Source organism: Oryctolagus cuniculus, chromosome 9 (genome assembly GCF_051225735.1).
Source record: "Oryctolagus cuniculus isolate XC-2025 breed Fujian yellow rabbit chromosome 9, ASM5122573v1, whole genome shotgun sequence".
Classification (NCBI taxonomy): domain Eukaryota; kingdom Metazoa; phylum Chordata; class Mammalia; order Lagomorpha; family Leporidae; genus Oryctolagus; species Oryctolagus cuniculus.
The window spans coordinates 430,085-448,897 of record NC_142875.1 but is presented as its reverse complement, the minus strand read 5'-3'; the positions used below and the strand labels follow the sequence as shown (position 1 = coordinate 448,897).

Genomic DNA, 18,813 nt, shown 5'->3' with positions numbered 1-18,813 from the left:
CAGCCGTGGCCCAGGTTTCTCACGTGTGCTCCAGGTGTGCCCCAGCCGTGTCCTGGGTGTCTCATGTGTGCTCCAGGTGTTCTCCAGGTGTGCCTCATGTGTGCCCCAGGCGTGTCTCACGTGTGCCCCAGGTGTGTCTCAGGAGTGGCCCAGGTGCTCAGGTGTGTCTCATGTGTGTTCCAGGTGCCCCAGGTGTGCTCCAGGTGTGCCCCAGCCATGGCCCAGGTGTCTCACGTGTGCCCCAGGTATGCTCCAGGTGTGCCCCAGCCATGGCCCAGGTGTCTCATGTGTGCCCCAGGTGTGCTCCAGGTGTGCCCCAGCCGTGGCCCAGGTGTCTCACGTGTGCCCCAGGTGTGCCCCAGCCGTGGCCCAGGTGTCTCACGTGTGCCCCAGGTGTGTCTCAGGTGTAGCCCAGGTGCTCAGGTGTGCCCCAGCCGTGTTCCAGATGGCTCAGTGGTGCCCCAGATGTGCCTCTGCTGTGTCCTGGGTGTGTGGCCCAGGTATCTCAGGTGTGGCTCAGGTATGGCTCAGGTGTGTCCCTGGCTTCTGTGTTCTCATTGCCTGCTTTGCTCTGTGTGGGCCTCAGCCTGGGGTCACCCCAGGTTCCTCTTCTCCCTGGTTCTTTCTTTCACCTTAGCAAAGCTGCTTCTCTGCAAGTCCCAGGCGAGAAGAAGAAAAGCAATTTGGAGCTGGTGGTCTCGCCTTCAGAACCCCCCCCCCCCCAGAAGCTGTTCTCCACATTCCTGTTATTGGCTGGTTTTCCTCTCACTTGCATTTTTCTTAAAACTAGAAATGGAGCATCATGGGGGAAACCAACCAGCCATCGTCACACAGTGAGTTTTCTCTGCAGAAGTGGTCAGTTCCAGCCCAGCTGCTGGGGCCGGGCGGTGGACAGGTCAGCTCAGGATGAATCTCATGCTCCTCCTGGGGGTTTGCCCTTCCTGGGGGAAAACGAAGCCAGGCCCCGAGCTGAAGGTCCGTCTAATCCGCCTCGGAGCGGCTTAGGGGATTGTCTGCACCTGCCGGTGACCCCATGTGTCTCGGTGACCCTGACTGGGATTTAGCCAGTGCTGCGTCAGCCCTGGGTGGCAGGGGCTTCCCAGCAGGTGGCCAGCATCCTCGCCTCAGAGGACATCTCCCTCGTCCTGGGAGGGCAGGAACGGGCCACAGGCCAAGGACAGAGGGTCAGTCCTCAGCTGATGACTCCTTGTGCTTGAAGTGGGCGGGAGGTCAGCGCCAGGATGGATTTCGGAGCCTTGGAGACGGTGGTGGCCAACTCTGCCTTCATCGCCGCCCGGGGCAGTTTCGATGGCAGCATCGCCCCATCCTCCCGGGACAAGAAGTACCTGGCCAAGCTCAAGCTGCCCCCGCTGTCCAAGTGCGAGGGTCTCCGGGCTGGCCTCAGCCTGGAGTTCGACAGCCTGTGCTCGGAGCAGCCCATCGGCAAGCGGCTCTTCCAGCAGTTCCTGGGGACGGACCAGAGGCACGTGCCGGCCCTGGAGCTCTGGAAGGACATTGAGGACTACGACACGGCCGACGACGACCTGCGGCCACAGAAGGCCCGGGCCATCCTGGCCGAGTACCTGGACCCCCAGGCCAAGCTCTTCTGCAGCTTCCTGGATGAGGGGACGGTGGCCAGGGTGAAGGAGGGGCCCGTGGCCAGCCAGGACGGCCTCTTCCAGCCGCTGCTGCAGGCCACCCTGGCACACCTGAGCCAGGCCCCCTTCCAGGAGTACCTGGACAGCCTGTACTTCCTGCGCTTCCTGCAGTGGAAGTGGCTGGAGGCCCAGCCCATCGGGGAGGACTGGTTCCTGGACTTCAGGGTCCTGGGGAAAGGGGGCTTTGGGGAGGTGTCGGCCTGCCAGATGAAGGCCACCGGCAAGATGTACGCCTGCAAGAAGCTGAACAAGAAGCGGCTGAAGAAGAGGAAGGGCTACCAGGTGAGTGGGAGGCAGCCGCGGGCAGGCGGAGGGGACTGGCTGAGGTTCCGGCTGGGGCTCCGGCAGGCGGGGGGATGTGCTGGGGCTCCGGCAGGCGGGGGGACTGGCTGAGGTTCCGTCTGGGGCTCCGGCAGGCGGGGGGACTGGCTGAGGTTCTGGCTGAGTTTCTGGCTGGGGCTCCGGCAGGCAGAGGGGACTGCCTGAGGTTCCGGCTGGGGTTCCGGCTGGGGCTCCGGCAGGCGGGGGGATGTGCTGGGGCTCCGGCAGGTGGGGGGGACTGGCTGAGGTTCTGGCTGGGGCTCCGGCAGGCAGGGGGATGTGCTGGGGCTCCGGCAGTCGGGGGGACTGGCTGAGGTTCTGGCTGGGGCTCCGGCTGGGGCTCCATCTTGGTGGGAAGCCTGCTGAGATTCGCAGGGGCCCCCGGCTGGCGTGTACATGGGGGCAGCGGGGCCTCGGCAGTGCCGTGGCTGCAACATCAGTCCCACCTGGTCGCTGTACCTTGGGCCGCAAGCTTGTGATCCCGGAGTGAGTGGAAGGGAAGAGCGTTTTCCGGGGGGCTGTCCCCTGGGCTCCTGGCCCCACTCTCGGGAAGCCCCTGCTGAAGGCCCTGCTTTTGCTGCGACAGAGGCACACGAGGACGGCAGGGCTGTGTCCGCCCGGCATCCCGGACCCTCAGGGTGTGCAGGAGTGCTGTTCCCCAAATGCCACTGTTTCCCAGGGACCGGGGTGGTGGGGCCCCTCCTGTTCGACCCCTGCTGTCGCTGGTGTCCATGTCCGTCTGGGCAGGATCAGGGAAAGCTGCTTAGTCTCCTGGCATGGGTGGGGCCGCACAGCAGCCACCTCCGGTGTCTCGGCCCTTGACCCTGAGCCGGAGGTTAGCTGGGGTGTCGGTGGAAGTGACCGTGGCTGCTGTCGGATTCGAGGTGAGGTCAGTGCACGCCCGCTGGCCGTCTGCAGGGAGGGCGTCCCTCCCACACGGGCTCCAGGCACCGTCCCGAGCGCGGGGAGTGGCACGTCACGTTTGCAGTGGCTTGGGAAGAGGCATGGAGAGCGGGGCAAGAGTCTGGCAGGCTGAGCCTCCCCTGGCTGGGCTGAGCAGGACTCCCCAGTGCCCTGTGTGGACGGACGGGCACGCGGGACGCGACTGGAAGGGTCGACAGTCTGGCTTGAAACAGATTCCCTGCGCGCCGGTCTCCATGGCGCCCTCCCGCCCTCGGGCCCGGCGTGAGTTCTCTTCCCGCGTCTGCCTCTCAGGGTGCCATGGTGGAGAAGAAGATTCTAGCAAAAGTGCACAGCCGGTTCATCGTGTCCTTGGCCTACGCGTTTGAAACCAGGACGGACTTGTGCCTGGTGATGACCATCATGAACGGCGGCGACGTGAGGTAAAGGGGCGTGCCCGGGGCGGGGCGGGGCGGCGACGTGGAGGTCACGGGCCGGGAGGGGCGGGGACGTGAGGTACACGGGCCTGGCGGGGCGGAACGGCGACGTGAGGTACACGGACCTGGTGGGGGCGGGGCGGCGACGCGAGGTAAAGGGGTCTGTCGGGGGCGGGGCGGCGACGTGAGGTAAAGGGGTCTGTCGGGGGCGGGGCGGGGACGTGAGGTACACGGGCCTGGCGGGGGCGGGGCGGCGACGTGAGGTAAAGGGGTCTGTCGGGGGCGGGGCGGAGACGTGAGGTACACGGGCCTGGCGGGGCGGGGCGGGGACGTGAGGTACGCAGGCCTGGCGGGGGCGGGGCGGGGACGTGAGGTACGCGGGCCTGGCGGGGCGGGGCGGGGACGTGAGGTAAAGGGGCGTGCCCGGGGCGGGGCGGGGCGGCGACGTGGAGGTACACGGGCCGGGAGGGGCGGGGACGTGAGGTACACGGGCCTGGCGGGGTAGGGGCGGGGACGTGAGGTACACGGACCTGGCGGGGGCGGGGCGGCGACGCGAGGTAAAGGGGTCTGTCGGGGGCGGGGCGGCGACGTGAGGTACGCGGGCCTGGCGGGGGCGGGGCGGGGACGTGAGGTACGCGGGCCTGGCGGGGCAGGGCAGGGACGTGAGGTAAAGGGGCGTGCCCAGAGCGGGGACGTGAGGTACACGGACCTGGCGGGGGCGGGGCGGCGACGCGAGGTAAAGGGGTCTGTCGGGGGCGGGGCGGCGACGTGAGGTACGCGGGCCTGGCGGTGCGGGGCGGGGCGGCGACGTGGGGGTACACGGGCCTGGCGGGGCGGGGACGTGGGGGCACTCGGGGCCGGCTGGGGCCAGGGGCGGGGCCGGACGGGGCCTGTCGGGGGCGGCCACGTGAGGTACACGCGCCTGTCCGGGCCGGCCGGGCGGGCCCGCGTGTGCCCAGCCTGCCTCCCCTTGCTGCCCGGGCGGCGCTCTGTGCCGTCTTGTCCCCGGCCTCGCTGGCTGTGGCTGAGCGTCCCTGAGGACGCGGGGCAGCAGCCGCCAGCTGCGGGCCCCCCTGGGCAGCCGCCTCCCACGTCCGCAGACCCGCGCCGCCTCGCCCCCGGCCCCCACAGCGGGCGCGGCTCCGGGTTGTGGCCGCAGCGCCATGGTCTGCCCCCAGGTACCACATCTACAACGTGGACGAGGAGAACCCCGGCTTCCCCGAGCCGCGCGCCATCTTCTACACCGCCCAGATCATCAGCGGCCTGGAGCACCTGCACCAGCGGCGCATCGTCTACCGCGACCTCAAGCCCGAGAACGTGCTGCTGGACAACGACGGTGAGCGCCAGAGGCCCGGGTGCCCGCGGAGGCTGCCACGGAGCCCTGCGGCCGCGGAGCCGGCGCAACACACGCACGTGTGGCGGGGCAGCCACGGGCCGCGTCTGTTTGTTCACAGCCGGAGCTGGGGCCAAGCTGGGGCCGGAACTGACCTGGGGGGGGGTGGAGTTGTGGGCAGGTTGTCCCCAGATCCCAGCGTGGGCATGGCTGGTGCTTGACTCCTCTGCAGTCAGGCCAGGGAGGGTGTGTGGTGTGTGTGGTGGATGTATGTGTGTGCTGTGATGTGTGGTGTGATGTGTGATGTGTGTGGTGTGTGAGTGGTGGATGTGTATGTGTGTGGTGTGTGTGGTGGATGTGTATGTGTGTGGTGTGGTGTGTGGTGTGATGTATGTGTGGTGTGTTTGTGGTGTGATGTATGTGGTATTATGTGTGTGTGGTGTGATTTGTGTAGTGTGTGTGGTGTGATGTGTGTGGTGTTATGGTCATGTGTGATGTGATGTGTGTGGTGTGATGTGTGTGTAGTGTGATGTGTGTGATGTATATTGTGGTGTGATGTGTGTGTGGTGTGATGTGTATTGTGGTGTGATGTGTGTGTGGTGTGATGTGTGTGTGGTGTGATGTGTATGTGTGATGTGATGTGTGTGTAGTGTGGTGTGTGTGATGTGTATTGTGGTGTGATGTGTGTGTGGTGTGATGTGTGTGATGTGTATGTGCGATGTGATGTGTGTGGTGTGATGTGTATTGTGTGATGTGTATGTGTGGTGTGATGTGTGTGTAGTGTGATGTGTGTTACGTGTATGTGTGGTGTGATGTGTATTGTGGTGTGATGTGTGTGTAGTGTGATGTGTGTTGTAGTGTGATGTGTGTGATGTGATGTGTGTGTAGTGTGGTGTGTGTGATGTGTATTGTGGTGTGATGTGTATGTGTGATGTGTGTGTGGTGTGATGTGTGTGATGTGTATTGGGGTGTGATGTGTGTGATGTGTGATGTGTGTGTAGTGTGATGTGTGTGATGTGTATTGTGGTGTGATGTGTATTGTGGGGTGATGTGTGTGTGGTATGATGTGTGTGATGTGATGTGTGTGTGGTGTGATGTGTGTGTGGTGTGATGTGTATTGTGGTGTGATATGTGTGTGTAGTGTGATGTGTGTTATGTGTATGTGTGGTGTGATGTGTGTGTAGTGTGATGTGTGTGATGTGTATTGTGGGGTGATGTGTATTGTGGGGTGATGTGTGTGTGGTGTGATGTGTGTGATGTGTGTGTGGTGTGATGTGTGTGATGTGTATTGTGGGGTGATGTGTATGATGTGTGTGTGGTGTGATGTGTATTGTGGGGTGATGTGTGTGATGTGTGTGTGGTGTGATGTGTATTGTGGGGTGATGTGTGTGATGTGTGTGTGGTGTGATGTGTGTGTAGTGTGATGTGTGTGATGTGTGTGTGGTGTGATGTGTGTGTAGTGTGATGTGTGTGATGTGTATTGTGGGGTGATGTGTATTGTGGGGTGATGTGTGTGATGTGTGTAATGTGTGTGATGCATGATGTGTGTGTGGTGTGATGTGTGTGTAGTGTGATGTGTGTGATGTGTATTGGGGTGTGATGTGTGTGATGTGTATGTGTGGTGTGATGCATGTGGTGTGATGTATGTGGTGTGATGTGGGTGATATGTATGTGTGGTGTTATGTGTGTGGTGTAATGTGACATGTGTGGCGCGTGTGCAGAGGGTGGTGTGTGTGCAGAGGTAGCTGATGTCCCCAAGTGGCCTAGACTTGCCAGGTGCCCTGATTCTGTGTGGTGTCGTCACCTCAGCTGTGTTTGCTTGCAGGCAATATCCGGATTTCTGACCTTGGGCTGGCCGTGGAGCTGAAGGAGGGGCAGACCAAGACCAAGGGCTACGCAGGGACCCCAGGTGAGGCTGAGGGCAGCATGGGCTCTGGGGGCTGCACAGCTGAGTGAGACTCTCCGGGGCTGGGGGAGGGTGGCTCAGGAAGATAGGGCAGGGTGAGTGGCCCCTCACCCTCAAAGCAACAGCCATGGTCAGGTTGCACCCAGAGGCTCTGTGTTCCCTGCAGCAACCCCTACACACACGCGCGCGCACACACACACACACACACACACACACACCCCTGAAAAGTCCTATTGGGTTGACGGCTGTGCCTGCTGTCTGTGGTGGAAGCTGCGTGTTGGTGCCGTGATGGCTGATGATGAACAGATGTGTCCCCAACATGAGGTTGTCCAGAACCTGATGGAGGTCGGAGCCCCAAGTCTTCAGGGGTCATGCCATGGAGTAGTGGGGACAAGGGCCTGATGCATCATGCGTGTCCTCACAGGCTTCCAACAACATGCAGCTGTGCACTGTGTGCATGCATGTGGATGTGGATATGTGTGTGTGTGCATTTGTATGTGCACGTGCATTTGTCAACCTGAACACGTAGTTCTGTGCCAGAGTGCACATGTGTGACTATGTATGCGTGTGCCCTGTATTTGTGCATATGCGTGCACATCAATGTACGTGCACGCTCTATGTCTTTACATGTGGACACACATACACACGTGTGTCTTGTGCATGCCAGCATGTGCCGCTGCACACACATTCATGTCTGCATACATGTGCATTGCATGTATGTGAGTGTGCACACATGTATCCTTGCATGTATCTTTGTTTTTGTGTGTGTACACTTGCATAAGTGTGTCTGTATCTTTATGCGCATACATGTGTACTTTGGTCTCTGTGTGCACACATGTGAACATGTTACACATATGTATGCATGTGTGAGTTCTGCTGCTGCATCCCCCAGGCAGGAAGGAAGCAGCACAAGGAATGGGTGGGGTCTGTGTTCCAGGCCCCTCGCTTGTTGGCTGTGACCTTGGGGGAGCCTGTTAGCCCCTCTGAGCCTTGGGTGTGTTGTGAGCGTTTGCGGTCACATCTGGCACCTGCATGCAGCGGCCACACCTCACCCCCCACTCCCACCTCTCTCCTGTGCACTCTCTACGACTTGACAGGATCAGGCTTGTTTCTGACAGGGCGTCCTATGGAGTTTCTTTTCCACACGGGTTGTTTTGGCCTTGGGGAGGAAGTGCTGCCCCTGAGGTGGGGACTGTGCGGCGGTGACTGGGGTCTGGCATGTGTCGTGGGATCCTCCGAATCCTTGCACTTGCGTCCGTCGCCCGGCTGGCCTCCTCTCACCTGCAGCCTGGGGCAGGGCACGGGGCGCCTGGACTGGAATACCCAGGTTCCTCTCAGTGCCAGGGAAGAACGGCTGCACTGGCTCCTCGTGGCCACGCTGCGCTCCTCAGCGTGGGATTCAGGGCTCCAGTGAGGCCCCCCAGGCCTGGAAGCTCTGAGAAGCAGCCGGAAGCAGCTTGGCCTGGAGCAGCCCCGCAGCAGAAGGGGGTCTGCCCCGTCTGCATTTTCCTGAGAGCCTGAGCCCCGTTCTGTCTGCGGAATGTGCAAGCGCGATCCGCACCAAAGCCGGGATTTGAGAAGTTGAACCTTGGGGACCAGAATTGACTCGCTCAGTGCCTGGCAGCCACTAGAGGGCGCTGCTGCCTTTGTCCTGGCTACCAGCCTGGCGTTTCTTCTGGAGTCAGGTGGATGCAGGACTCCAGCGCTGGGGCTTCACTCTCTGCGTCACAGACCCCGCAAGTGTTAGAGTTGGGCAGAAGTTAGGAGCCTGGGCCAGCAAAGCCACAGTGTAGCTTTCTGGATCTTCCTCCCCTGCCCTCGTCCCAGCTCAGGCCACCCACAGCAGAGGCCCCACACTTGGTCCCTGACCAGTCCACCAAAAGGCAGGGGTCCACTCCACACCCTTCCAGCCAGGGCAGGTGGTCACTGCTCTGCCCTCAGCCTTTCCTGTGGGAGGGGCTGGTGTGCTTAAGAACCAGTGAGGAGACCAAGACGGAGTCCACCCACCCTCTCCTCGCTCACTTGCCCACTTGTTCATCCACTCACTGTTCTCCCACTCACTCAGCCTCTCACTCGCTCAGTTATTCATTCTCATCCCCTCATGTAGTCACTGGCTCACTCATCCACTCCTCACTCACTCACTCACTCACTCATTGATTTACTTTCCCACTCACTCACCCACTCACCCATGCACTCAATCACTCTTTCACTCTGTCTCCCTTCCACTCCCTCACGCCCTCACTCCCTCACTCCACTTGCTGGGTGGCATCTGCCATCTCGAGGTCCCGACGGGATGCACAAGAGTACATGGAGCTGAGACACAGGGCAGTCGGAAGCCCAGGCTGCTGGGCTGGGTCTATGCCTCTGCCCGTGGAACAGTCATGAGTCCCCTTTGGTTACTCCTTGGGTGGGAGGGGGCACCTCAGGTGCACGGAGCACTGCAGGGTAGGTACCGTCATCCCTGCAGAGGGCCTGGGGCTGGGCCCAGTTCGGCAGGCAGACTGCTGGGCAGGGAGGCACCTGGTTTTGCTGTAGTCGGGAAGGCGACTGGCAGGAAAGAGTGTGGGGGGTTCTGGAGGGTCTGGAGGGAGCAAAGGAGCCGAGGAGGGTGTGGCTGGAGCGGACAGGTGCCCAGGAACATGCACCTGCCGGGAGCTACTTCACTGAGGACACCCTGAGGCCATGGTGGGCTTGGGCAGCCTGGGCAGCACCCACAGGCAGCCCAGAGAAGCCGCTCCACTGGACCCGTGTCCTCTGCCGAGGGGAAGGAGCACCAGTGAGCCTGGCAGGGGCAGGCTCCAGCAAGTGCAGAGGGGACAACGCCCTCAGGGTCATGGAGACCTGGTTTCCACAAAGCAGGGGGCGTGTGGGAAGATGTCGCTGCCAGGCGTTGGCCAGTGCAGGCTGTCCGTGGCATCTCAGGAGTCTCGGTGACCGTTGACAAGATGCTAACAATGAGGACACCAGACCCTGGTGAGACCCACCGGCAGCCACGCTCTCCAGGTAATGGAGCGGAATTGGATGAAGTGTTTGGAAGTAGCCATGGGATGTTTTCATGGTCCAGGCAGGTGCCTGAACACATGTGTTACTTTCTCTGCTGAAGTCCTAGTGTTGGGCAGCGAGGGGTTTTCCCAAAAGCACACACACATGTCCACATGGACAGCAGCAGCACCATGGTAGCCAGAGGTGGGCGGCAGGGGGAGAGGTGTGTGTGTGCTGGCGCAGCCTTCAAAGACCCTGGCAGTCTGAGTGACCGGCGAGGGTGGCGTCTGCCGTGGGCTGATTGACTGAGGGCAGCTGCATCTCCTTAACATCCGTCCTCCTCACACAACCCTGGCGCAGTCTCTGATGCACCTTGTTCTGATGCCTCATTCTCTGGAGATGACACTGACTGGAAGCCCCTGAGACGGACACCCGGTGGGTGGAGGACTGGCTATGCAGGGAGGGGCTCAGGTTCCGCAGGCCTCACCTCCAGCTGAGCTCAGGACTGTGGAGGCCTCCTCTGCAGGCTGACTGGTTCAAGGAGGAAAGTCTGGAGGTGGTGAGGGAGACACTTCCCTGACAAAAGAACCCAGGGCGCCTCCTTCCCCCGAGGCATGGTCACCACCGCACCCATATCCAGCATCTGTGCCGTCCTGGCTTAAATACAAGCCAGCCCCCGAAGACCACCAAGCTCTGAGGACAACTAGAAGCACATGACTCACGGGGAGCAAGACCACAGAGGGGACGAGAATGCAGGCCCAAGCAACTGCTCACCTCTGCGGGAGCAGGGTGCTCTGGAAGCGATCTCAGGAGGAAGGAGAGAGACACAGTGTGGTCTGAGAGAGGGTTGGGTTTCACCCAGAAAGTCGACTGGTGGAAAACAGGACAAAGCACATGGATGTCAGACCCACCCAGAAAGTCCAGTGCTTGGATAGCAGTCGTCCTGCGGAGAAAGAAGACCTGTGGAGAGGCCCCTGGCGTATTTCCAGAGAATTCCCAGAGGGAGCAGCCTGAGTTTCCACGTGGAAACACCCTGCACATGGTGGACATGGACCCCATGGAGTGCTGATGTGAGCAGTGACAAAGGGGAGCCACCAGCCTCCAGGAGGTGCAGGGGCCGGAGTGGCCTTGATCTCCTCCGGCAATGTTGCAGGAAGGAGGCAAGGGAGCGGAGAGATGAGTCACAACCCAGATTTTATACCCAGCCAAACCAGCTGCTAGACGTTAGTCTAAAATAAAGGCATTTCCAGGTGTGAAGTTCTTGGAAACAGTGCTCAGCTGTCTTCCTCAGGGAACTGCTGGACAAGACTCAGGGAGCAACCGCAGAGGGGCTGTACCTGGGACAAGGCCAGAAAGTTGCAGAGGTTCAGGCTCCTGCCACACACCTGGGTCCAGACTGGAGCGGGAAAGAAGGTTCTGGAAGACTTTCTCATGTGGGTGAGACTGATGAAATACTGAATGGATCAGAGAATTGTCTGTTATAGCATTTAGGGTTGAAATGATGACAAATACCCAGAAAACGAAGCAAACGGAAACAGCACATCACCTGGGAAAACCAGAAAACACATTGGAAATGTGACTGGGCTGAATGTCTGTCTCAGGGGAGACCAGTGTCTGCAGGTGCTGGGGGCACAGCTCCAACCCCCAGAGCCACATTGGCGAGGAGCCAGGGGAGACACACAGGTGCAGGTCACATGGGCCCCAACGTCGGGTTGGGAGAGAGGCCGAGGAGAAGGCTTGGGACAACACTCAGCTTTGAAAAACGGCCATGCCCACTGAGGTGGCCTCTATGTGCAGGAGCGACTTTGGTACAAACAAGGATGTTTAAAAAAAAAAAGCAATCAGGTGGATGAGTAGTGCATTCGCCTGCCAAGCCAAAGGGCAGTGTGGGGCCTGGGTGGGTCCCTGGCCATCGCCTGCATCTCTGTCACCCAGCTGAGTGACAGCACTGGATCCTTAGTGCTCTGGGGACCATATGAGGTCAACCTGTGTGCACTGGCAGGCACAGGTGTCAGCCGTGGGCCCTGTGGCTGTGCAGGTGCAGGTGTCGGGGCACTGCAGGCACTGATAAGCTGGTGCAGGTCAGTCAGGGGCAGGGGCTCCAGGTAAGCATGCAGGACCTGGTTCTGGACGTCAGTCAGCCCTTGGGATGTCTGGACTTTGAGCTGTCCTGTGTCCTTCCTGGAAGAGTGGGGTCAGAGGTGGCTCTCGGTGCCCGTCCTGCGCCTGCCTGCCCCAGCCCCACACCTGCTGTTGTGCTGTGTGCTGTCCCCACTGCCCTGGGTGTGAGGGGTGGGGCAGAGCAGGTGCAGGCCCTCGTGTGGAGTGGGCTCCTTCACCATGGGACACTGGCCGCGTCTGGAGGCGTTTTTGATCCTTGCAGCGGGGAGCAGTGCTGGACAGGGAGAGTGCACAGGGCGGACCCCGAGTGTGCCCTGGCCCCACGTGTCAGCAGCACAGGGCTCCTGGCATCGGGGCTGCAGTGAGCGCTGGGTGAGGGCAGCTCAGCGGCTGCCCTGAGCTCACTCTGTGCGCGCAGGGTTCATGGCCCCCGAGCTGCTGCGCAGTGAGGAGTACGACTTCTCCGTGGACTACTTCGCCTTGGGGGTGACACTGTACGAGATGATTGCCGCCAGAGGACCCTTCCGGGCGCGAGGAGAGAAGGTAGGGGACTGCGGTGTGGCTGTGGGTGGCCGCCCCGGCACTGCTGCTTCCAGGCCTGGGGGTGAGGGGCACATGCTGGAGGTGGTTCCTGCCTCCATGGTGACTCCCCCACGTCTGTGGGAGAGGCAGCGGGTCTGGGGTCCTGAGGTCTGCTGTGGGGTTGCCCAAGCCTCACACCCTCCTGCCCAAGGCCAGCTGTGGCAGGAGCTACACCTGCAGAGAAGGGGCTGTCTCTTGGCTTCCTGCTGTGGGTTCTGGGCAGCCTGAGGGGACTCGGTGACTCAGCTGTTGTGGCTGCAGGTGCCCAGCAGGGTCGGGACAGGAGATTCCTGGGCCAACCCACAGCCTGGCTACCGTCAGATCCATGTCCCCAGGTGGAGCCTCATGGCTCCCCAGCGGCTGCTCTGTGCGTCCTGGAGGGAGGTGGATGTCCAGTGGGCTGCACCTGCCCTGTTATGCCCGCTTTGTGCCCTTTCTGTTCTGTCCACCTGGGTCTCCATGTTGCCCCAGCCCTGGCCCGGGGAGCCCAGAACCACAAGAGTACACTGGGGGTTGGGGGGAAACCAGTGTTACGTTCCAGGCAAACAAGGCAGCGCTGGCTTCTTCCGGAGCAGACGCTGACAACCAGCAGGGCCTTTGGAAAGGCTGAGCCGCTGGGGCCTCTGCCTGGCGGTCCTGCCCACCAGTCTCTTCCTCCCTGAGGTGGGGGTCCCAGCCCCTGAGGCCCCACCCTGCTCCCCCCACGCAGCTGTCGGAGCGAAGTGCGTTCCGATCTTCCAGGAGCTGGCACGCTCGCTGGACTCTGACAGCCGTGCTGTCCTGGACGGGCACCGAGCACAGGGAAGGGGGGGGCTCTTGGGTGGAGGGGTGTGCACAGCCTGGACTCCCCAGGTGCCGTTGCTGCTGCACACGGCACGCCCCGGTGGGGCTTGTGGCTGTGAGTGGTGCGCACTGGAGCCCACTGGACAGACGTGCGCCTCTGAGGCCGGGGCTGCGGGGTCTGACAGCCCGTGTCTGCCGCGCAGGTGGAGAACAAAGAGCTCAAGCAGCGCATCCTGTCGGAGCCCGTCTCGTACCCCGAGAAGTTCAGCGCAGCCAGCAAGGACTTCTGCGAGGCACTGCTGGAGAAGGACCCCGAGAAGCGCCTGGGCTTCAGCGACGGCTCCTGCGACCGGCTCCGCACCCAGCCCCTCTTCAAAGACATCAACTGGAGGCAGCTCGAGGCTGGTACGGTTAATGCCCAGGCCTGGGCCGGGACCCCGGGAGCTGTGGTCCTGTCACACGCCCCAGACTCCTGGGCCAGGACCCCAGGGGCGGTGGCACCACCACATGCCCCAGACCTGGGCTGGAGACTTCAAGAGCTGTGGTACTGTCACATGCCCCAGACCTGGCCCAGGACCCCGGGAGCTGTGGTACTGTCACACACCCCAGGCTTGGGCTGGGACCCTGGGAGCTGTGGTACTGTCACATACCCCAGGCTTGGGCTGGAGACTTCGAGAGCTGTGGTAGTGTCACACGCCCCAGACCTGGCCCAGGACCCCGGGAGCTGTGGTGCTGTCACATACCCCAGGCTTGGGCCGGGACCCCGAGAGCTGTGGTACTGTCACATGCCCCAGACCTGGCCCAAGACCCCGGGAGCTGTGGTACTGTCACATACCCCAGGCCTGGGCTGGGACCCCGGATCTGTGGTACTGTCACACGCCCCAGGCCTGGCCCAGGGCCCCGGGAACTGTGGTACTGTCACACACCCCAGACCTGGCCCAGGACCCTGGGAGCTGTGGTACTGTCACACGCTCCAAGCTTTGGCCAGGACCCCAGGAGCTGTGGTACTGTCACACACGCCAGACCTGGGCCAGGGACCCTTGGGAGCCACCCTGCCTGTGGTGAAGATGTTGGCAGAGCCCTGGGGGCCACCGCAGCCACTCTCCTGCCCACAGTCCCAGTGCCCCCCTGGTGGGTCTAGGACAGGTGTGAGGGCCGAGGTCTGAGCAGGATAACAGGCTGGAAACCTCTGACCCAAACATACGAAGCTGCATGTTTCACTCTCATGCCTGTGTGCAAAGGGGCCGCTAACCCAGCCATGCCCTCTGCCTGGGGGTGAGGGGCTCCTGCACTGCCGTCGTTTACCGCCCTGTCGCCTGTAGCAGAGACTGCTACCTGTGTGTGGGTATTCATGGTGTGCATCTGTGCCTGTGTATGTGTGTGGTTGGGCTGTGTGTGTGTCTGAGGCATGTACGACGCCCCCGCCCTCGGGGACACTGCAGTCAGGCTGTGACGTGCTACAGGGCATGCAGTCCAGTGCAGCCAACGCTCGGTGCCCCCATGGCCTTCCTAAGGCTGCCTCTACCCAAGAGAGCTGTCAGGATGGGGTGGGCAGGGTGGCTGTGGCCTGGGAGCCTGAGGATGGGGCCTCCAGGGCCTAGAGTGAGGTGGGGCCCTAACCCCCCGGGAAGGAGCCCAGCTGTCAGAGGTCTGGGTCTGGAAGTGCCAGGTGGGACACACGGGGCTGCAGGAACAGGGGCCGGTCCCGGGCCACTGCCTGGTCTTCAAGGAAGCTGGCTCCAGGTGCAGCCAGGGCAGGGCCACGGGTGCTGAGGAGGAAGGGGTGTGTGGGGCCTGATGACACCTGGGGACCCGGCCCCTGGCACACTGGGAAGAGGAGCCGGCCTCAGGGATGGTGGATGAGCTGAGCTTGATGTCTGACAGTGCCGGGCGGGGCAGGAGTGGGGCCCACGGGGAGGGAGGGGTGAGACTGGACAGCGCAGCAGACGGGGGCAGCCTCACGGTGCACCTGGCTCAGCCTCTCTCTGTCTGTTCACAGGGATGCTGATCCCGCCTTTCATCCCGGACTCCAGGACGGTCTACGCCAAGAACATCCAGGACGTTGGTGCCTTTTCCACCGTCAGAGGTGTGGTCTTTGACAAGACAGACACAGAATTCTTTCAGGAGTTTGCCACCGGCAACTGCCCCATTCCCTGGCAGGAGGAGATGATCGAGACGGGCATCTTTGGGGACCTGAATGTGTGGCGTGCCGATGGGCAGATGCCGGATGACATGAAGGGGATCGCCGCGGAGGAGGCAGCTCCCGCCTCCAAATCGGGGATGTGTCTGGTCTCCTAGACCGCTCCCCAGAGCCACGTGCACAGAGGAAGGGCCGTTCATCGGGCAGTGAGAAGGGACTGAGCCGCCCTGGGACACGAGTGGGGTCCAGCCGTGCATGGGCAGTGGCGCCTCTGCCCAGGGCCTCTTGAGCTGCCTCCCCCAGAGGCACAAGGAAGAGAAAGCCCAGGCTGGCGTGGAGCAGCCGGACCCTGCCCTGGGGCTGCAGCGACGGCTTTGGCCCCATTTCACCTTGTAAAGACTCAGACATGGGGGTGCTGGGTCCTGGGGGAGAGAAAACACAGGGAGGGAAAACACAGCTGGGATTCACTGCTGCCCACCCCACATTCAGAGACAGCCGTGGTGAGCGCCTGTCCTCACATAGCTGTGCCCTGTGTATGCGCGACTGTGTCCCCACACAGCTGTGCCGTGTATGAGTGACTGTCCTCACACAGCTGTGCCACGTGTAGTGACTGTCCCCACACAGCCATACCCTGTGTATGAGCGCCTGTCCCCACATAGCCATGCCCTATGTATGAGCGACTGTGTCCCCACACAGCTGTGCCGTGTATGAGTGACTGTCCTCACACAGCTGTGCCACGTGTAGTGACTGTCCTCACACAGCCGTAATCTGTGTGGTGAGCGACTGTCCTCACACAACCATGCCGTGTGTGTGAACAACTGTGTCCCCACACAGCCATGTCCCATGTATGAATGACTGTGTCCTCACACAGCCATGTCCCGTGTATGATTGACTGTGTCCTCACACAGTTGTGCCATGTGTGTGACTATCTCCTCACACAGATGTGCCCTGTGTATGAGTGACTGTTCTCACACAGCCGTGCCCTGTGTGAGTGACTGTGTCCTCACACAGCTGTGCCGTGTGTGAACAACTGTGTCCTCACAGCCATGTCCCGTGTATGACCGACTGTGTCCTCACACAGTTGTGCCATGTGTGTGACTATCTCCTCACACAGATGTGCCCTGTGTATGAGCGACTGTGTCCTCACACAGCTGTGTGCTGTGTATGAGCAACTGTGTCCTCACACAGCCATGTCCCATGTATGAGCAACTGTGTCCTCACACAGTTGTGCCATGTGTGTGACTGTGTCCTCACACAGCCGTGCCCTGTGTAGTGAGTGACTGTGTCCTCACACAGTTGTGCCCTGTGTATGAGTGACTGTTCTCACACAGCTGATGCTATGTAGGATGGACTTCTGTGTCTTCAGACAGCTGATGCCACATGTGATGGGTACCCATGTCTTTTAATTAATTTATTTACTTTGATAGAGTTATAGAGAGAGGGAGAGACATATATATATATATATATATATATATATATATATATATATATATTCATCTACTAGTTCACTCCCCAGATGGCTGCAATGGCCTACACTGGCCCAAGCTAAAGCCAGGAGGCAGGAGTTCCATCTGAGTCTCTCATGTGGGTGACAGGGGCCCAAACTGTTGGGCCATCCTCTTCAGCTTTTCCCAGGCCATTATCTGGGGACTGGATTGGGAGTGCAGCCGACAGATCACCAACTGGCGCCCATGTGGGATGGTACCCATATCTTTAGATACCTTCAGTGTGGTGGACCCCTGTGGTCCCAGACAGTTAACTCCATGTGTGGTGGATGCCCATGTCCTCAGAGAGCCAACACCACAGATAGTGGACCCCTGTGTCTCAGACCATCAGTTCTATGTGTGACAGGTCCCATGTCCTTAGAAGACGTCCTCAACCAACTCCATGTGTAGTGGAGTCTGTGTCCTCACTCAACTCCGTGTATGGCAGACCCCGTGTCCTTAGTCAACTCCTTGTGTGGTGGAATCTGTGTACTCAGTCAATGTCACATGTTGGGGAACCCGTCCACTCAGTAAATGCCATGTGTGGCAGAACCCATGTACTCAGTCAACTCCTTGAGTGGTGGAACCTGTGTCCTCAGACAGTGAGTGCCACATGTGGTGGATCCTTGTGTCCTCAGACAGTGAATGCCACGTGTGGTGGATGTCCGTGTCCTCAGACAGAAAATCAAGGTGTGCTGGACATCCATGCCCTGAGACACAGATGCTCCTCCTCGTCCCCTGTGAGATAAGATGACCTTGGCAACCAGCAATTTTGAGAGATTGTTGATTGTAGCCAAAACTGGGACTCAGCTACCTCCTGATTGGTTTTAGAGTCTCCGAAGGAAAGACTAGTCATCCACCAAGGCCCTGAGTGGTGTCACAAACACTTCTTAGGAGTTAGCTGGAATAAAACCCTCAGTTAGACTGGTTAGCAGGAATGTGGTTTCTCCTCTAGAAATAGCCGGCACACATGAGGACTGTGCCTGGAACCCGCCTTTGGAATGTCACAATAAACCTCGGCAGATACCCTCATCTGAGCCTGAGCGTCTGACCCTGTGTCGTCATGGAATGCTCCGGAAGGGCCTGGGAGAGGTGTCTGGGGCTGCACAGGGACATGGCCTGGGCAGCCCAGAGCGATGAGCATGGCTGGATCCTCATTCCCTTCCTGCCTCGTCTTCAAGGGTTACTCACCAGGCACGTCCTTACCCCTTCCTGCCTTTTCCAGAGGGTTACACGCGAGCAGGCCCTCACCCATGTGCTGCCTGTTGTCAGTGGTGTGGGCACTTATTAGGTCGTTGCTGTTTGACTTCACGACACTCTGGAGAAAGAGCTCATTCTGTTGTTTCTCTGCCCATCTTAATCTGCTTGGGGTTCTACTGGCCCTGGATGGAGTGGTTCCCGGTGGCTACCATCCACCCGTGGCTGCCAGGACTTGGACTTGCGCTGCCGGGGTGGGGACAGCAGCCACAGGCAAGCACAGGGCATCCATCAGATAAACAAGCCCTTCTCAGGTGTGAGTCGTCCTGTGCTGCATCTGGGACTCACGGGTATGAAAAACCTTTGTTGTTATCTGAAATTCAGGTTAGGGGAGCCTCTGGGAGGTTTTTGCCGAAGTTGCTAATCTGTTGCACTTGATGTTTACTGCCTGTTACACAGTGTCATGTGTATACAGATGGAAGGTCTTGGCTACCAGTCTTCTCTCTGGCCCTCACCACTTCATCCCTAAGGCAGCCACGTGGCCTGGATGTGTTCCCTCCGAACCTGCCCCATGACAGCACATGGGGAGCCAGTGCCCTCACTCTGTGTTGAGGTGTGACGTCACTGCCCACCACAGGGCCCTCGACAGCAGCTGAGCAGATGCTGGTCCATGCCCTTGGCTTCCAGAGCCACAGACTAGTAGCCCAATACCGTCTGCGTGCTCTGTCACACACACAAGGGGACAAAGGCACACTCCCTGCCGGCCCAGCCGGCTCTTGTTCTGTCTTCTTGCTCACAGTCCAACCATCGCGAGATGGGCTGAGCCAAAGCGTGTGCTATTTTGTAATGGGGCATCAGTGTGCTCTGTATTTACACGTGTGAACGTGCCACTACTGGGGATCAACACAGGGACTGAGGGACCAGTGATTTTGAAAGGAAAACCTCATGGACGACACGTGGAAGCAACAC

At 60.3% G+C, this 18,813-nt stretch overlaps 1 protein-coding gene across 1 annotated transcript; it reads left to right on the top strand.

Annotated features, from left to right (window-relative positions):
• Positions 1 to 17,684, top strand: GRK1 (G protein-coupled receptor kinase 1). The gene is made up of 7 exons (XM_051841998.3): positions 1 to 1,940; positions 3,195 to 3,322; positions 4,495 to 4,652; positions 6,475 to 6,558; positions 12,077 to 12,201; positions 13,227 to 13,428; positions 15,023 to 17,684. Exons 1-7 carry the CDS (start codon positions 1,242 to 1,244, stop codon positions 15,319 to 15,321), a joined length of 1,695 nt encoding a protein of 564 aa, XP_051697958.1. The 5' UTR covers positions 1 to 1,241; the 3' UTR covers positions 15,322 to 17,684.
• The last annotated feature ends 1,129 nt before the right edge of the window (positions 17,685 to 18,813 follow it).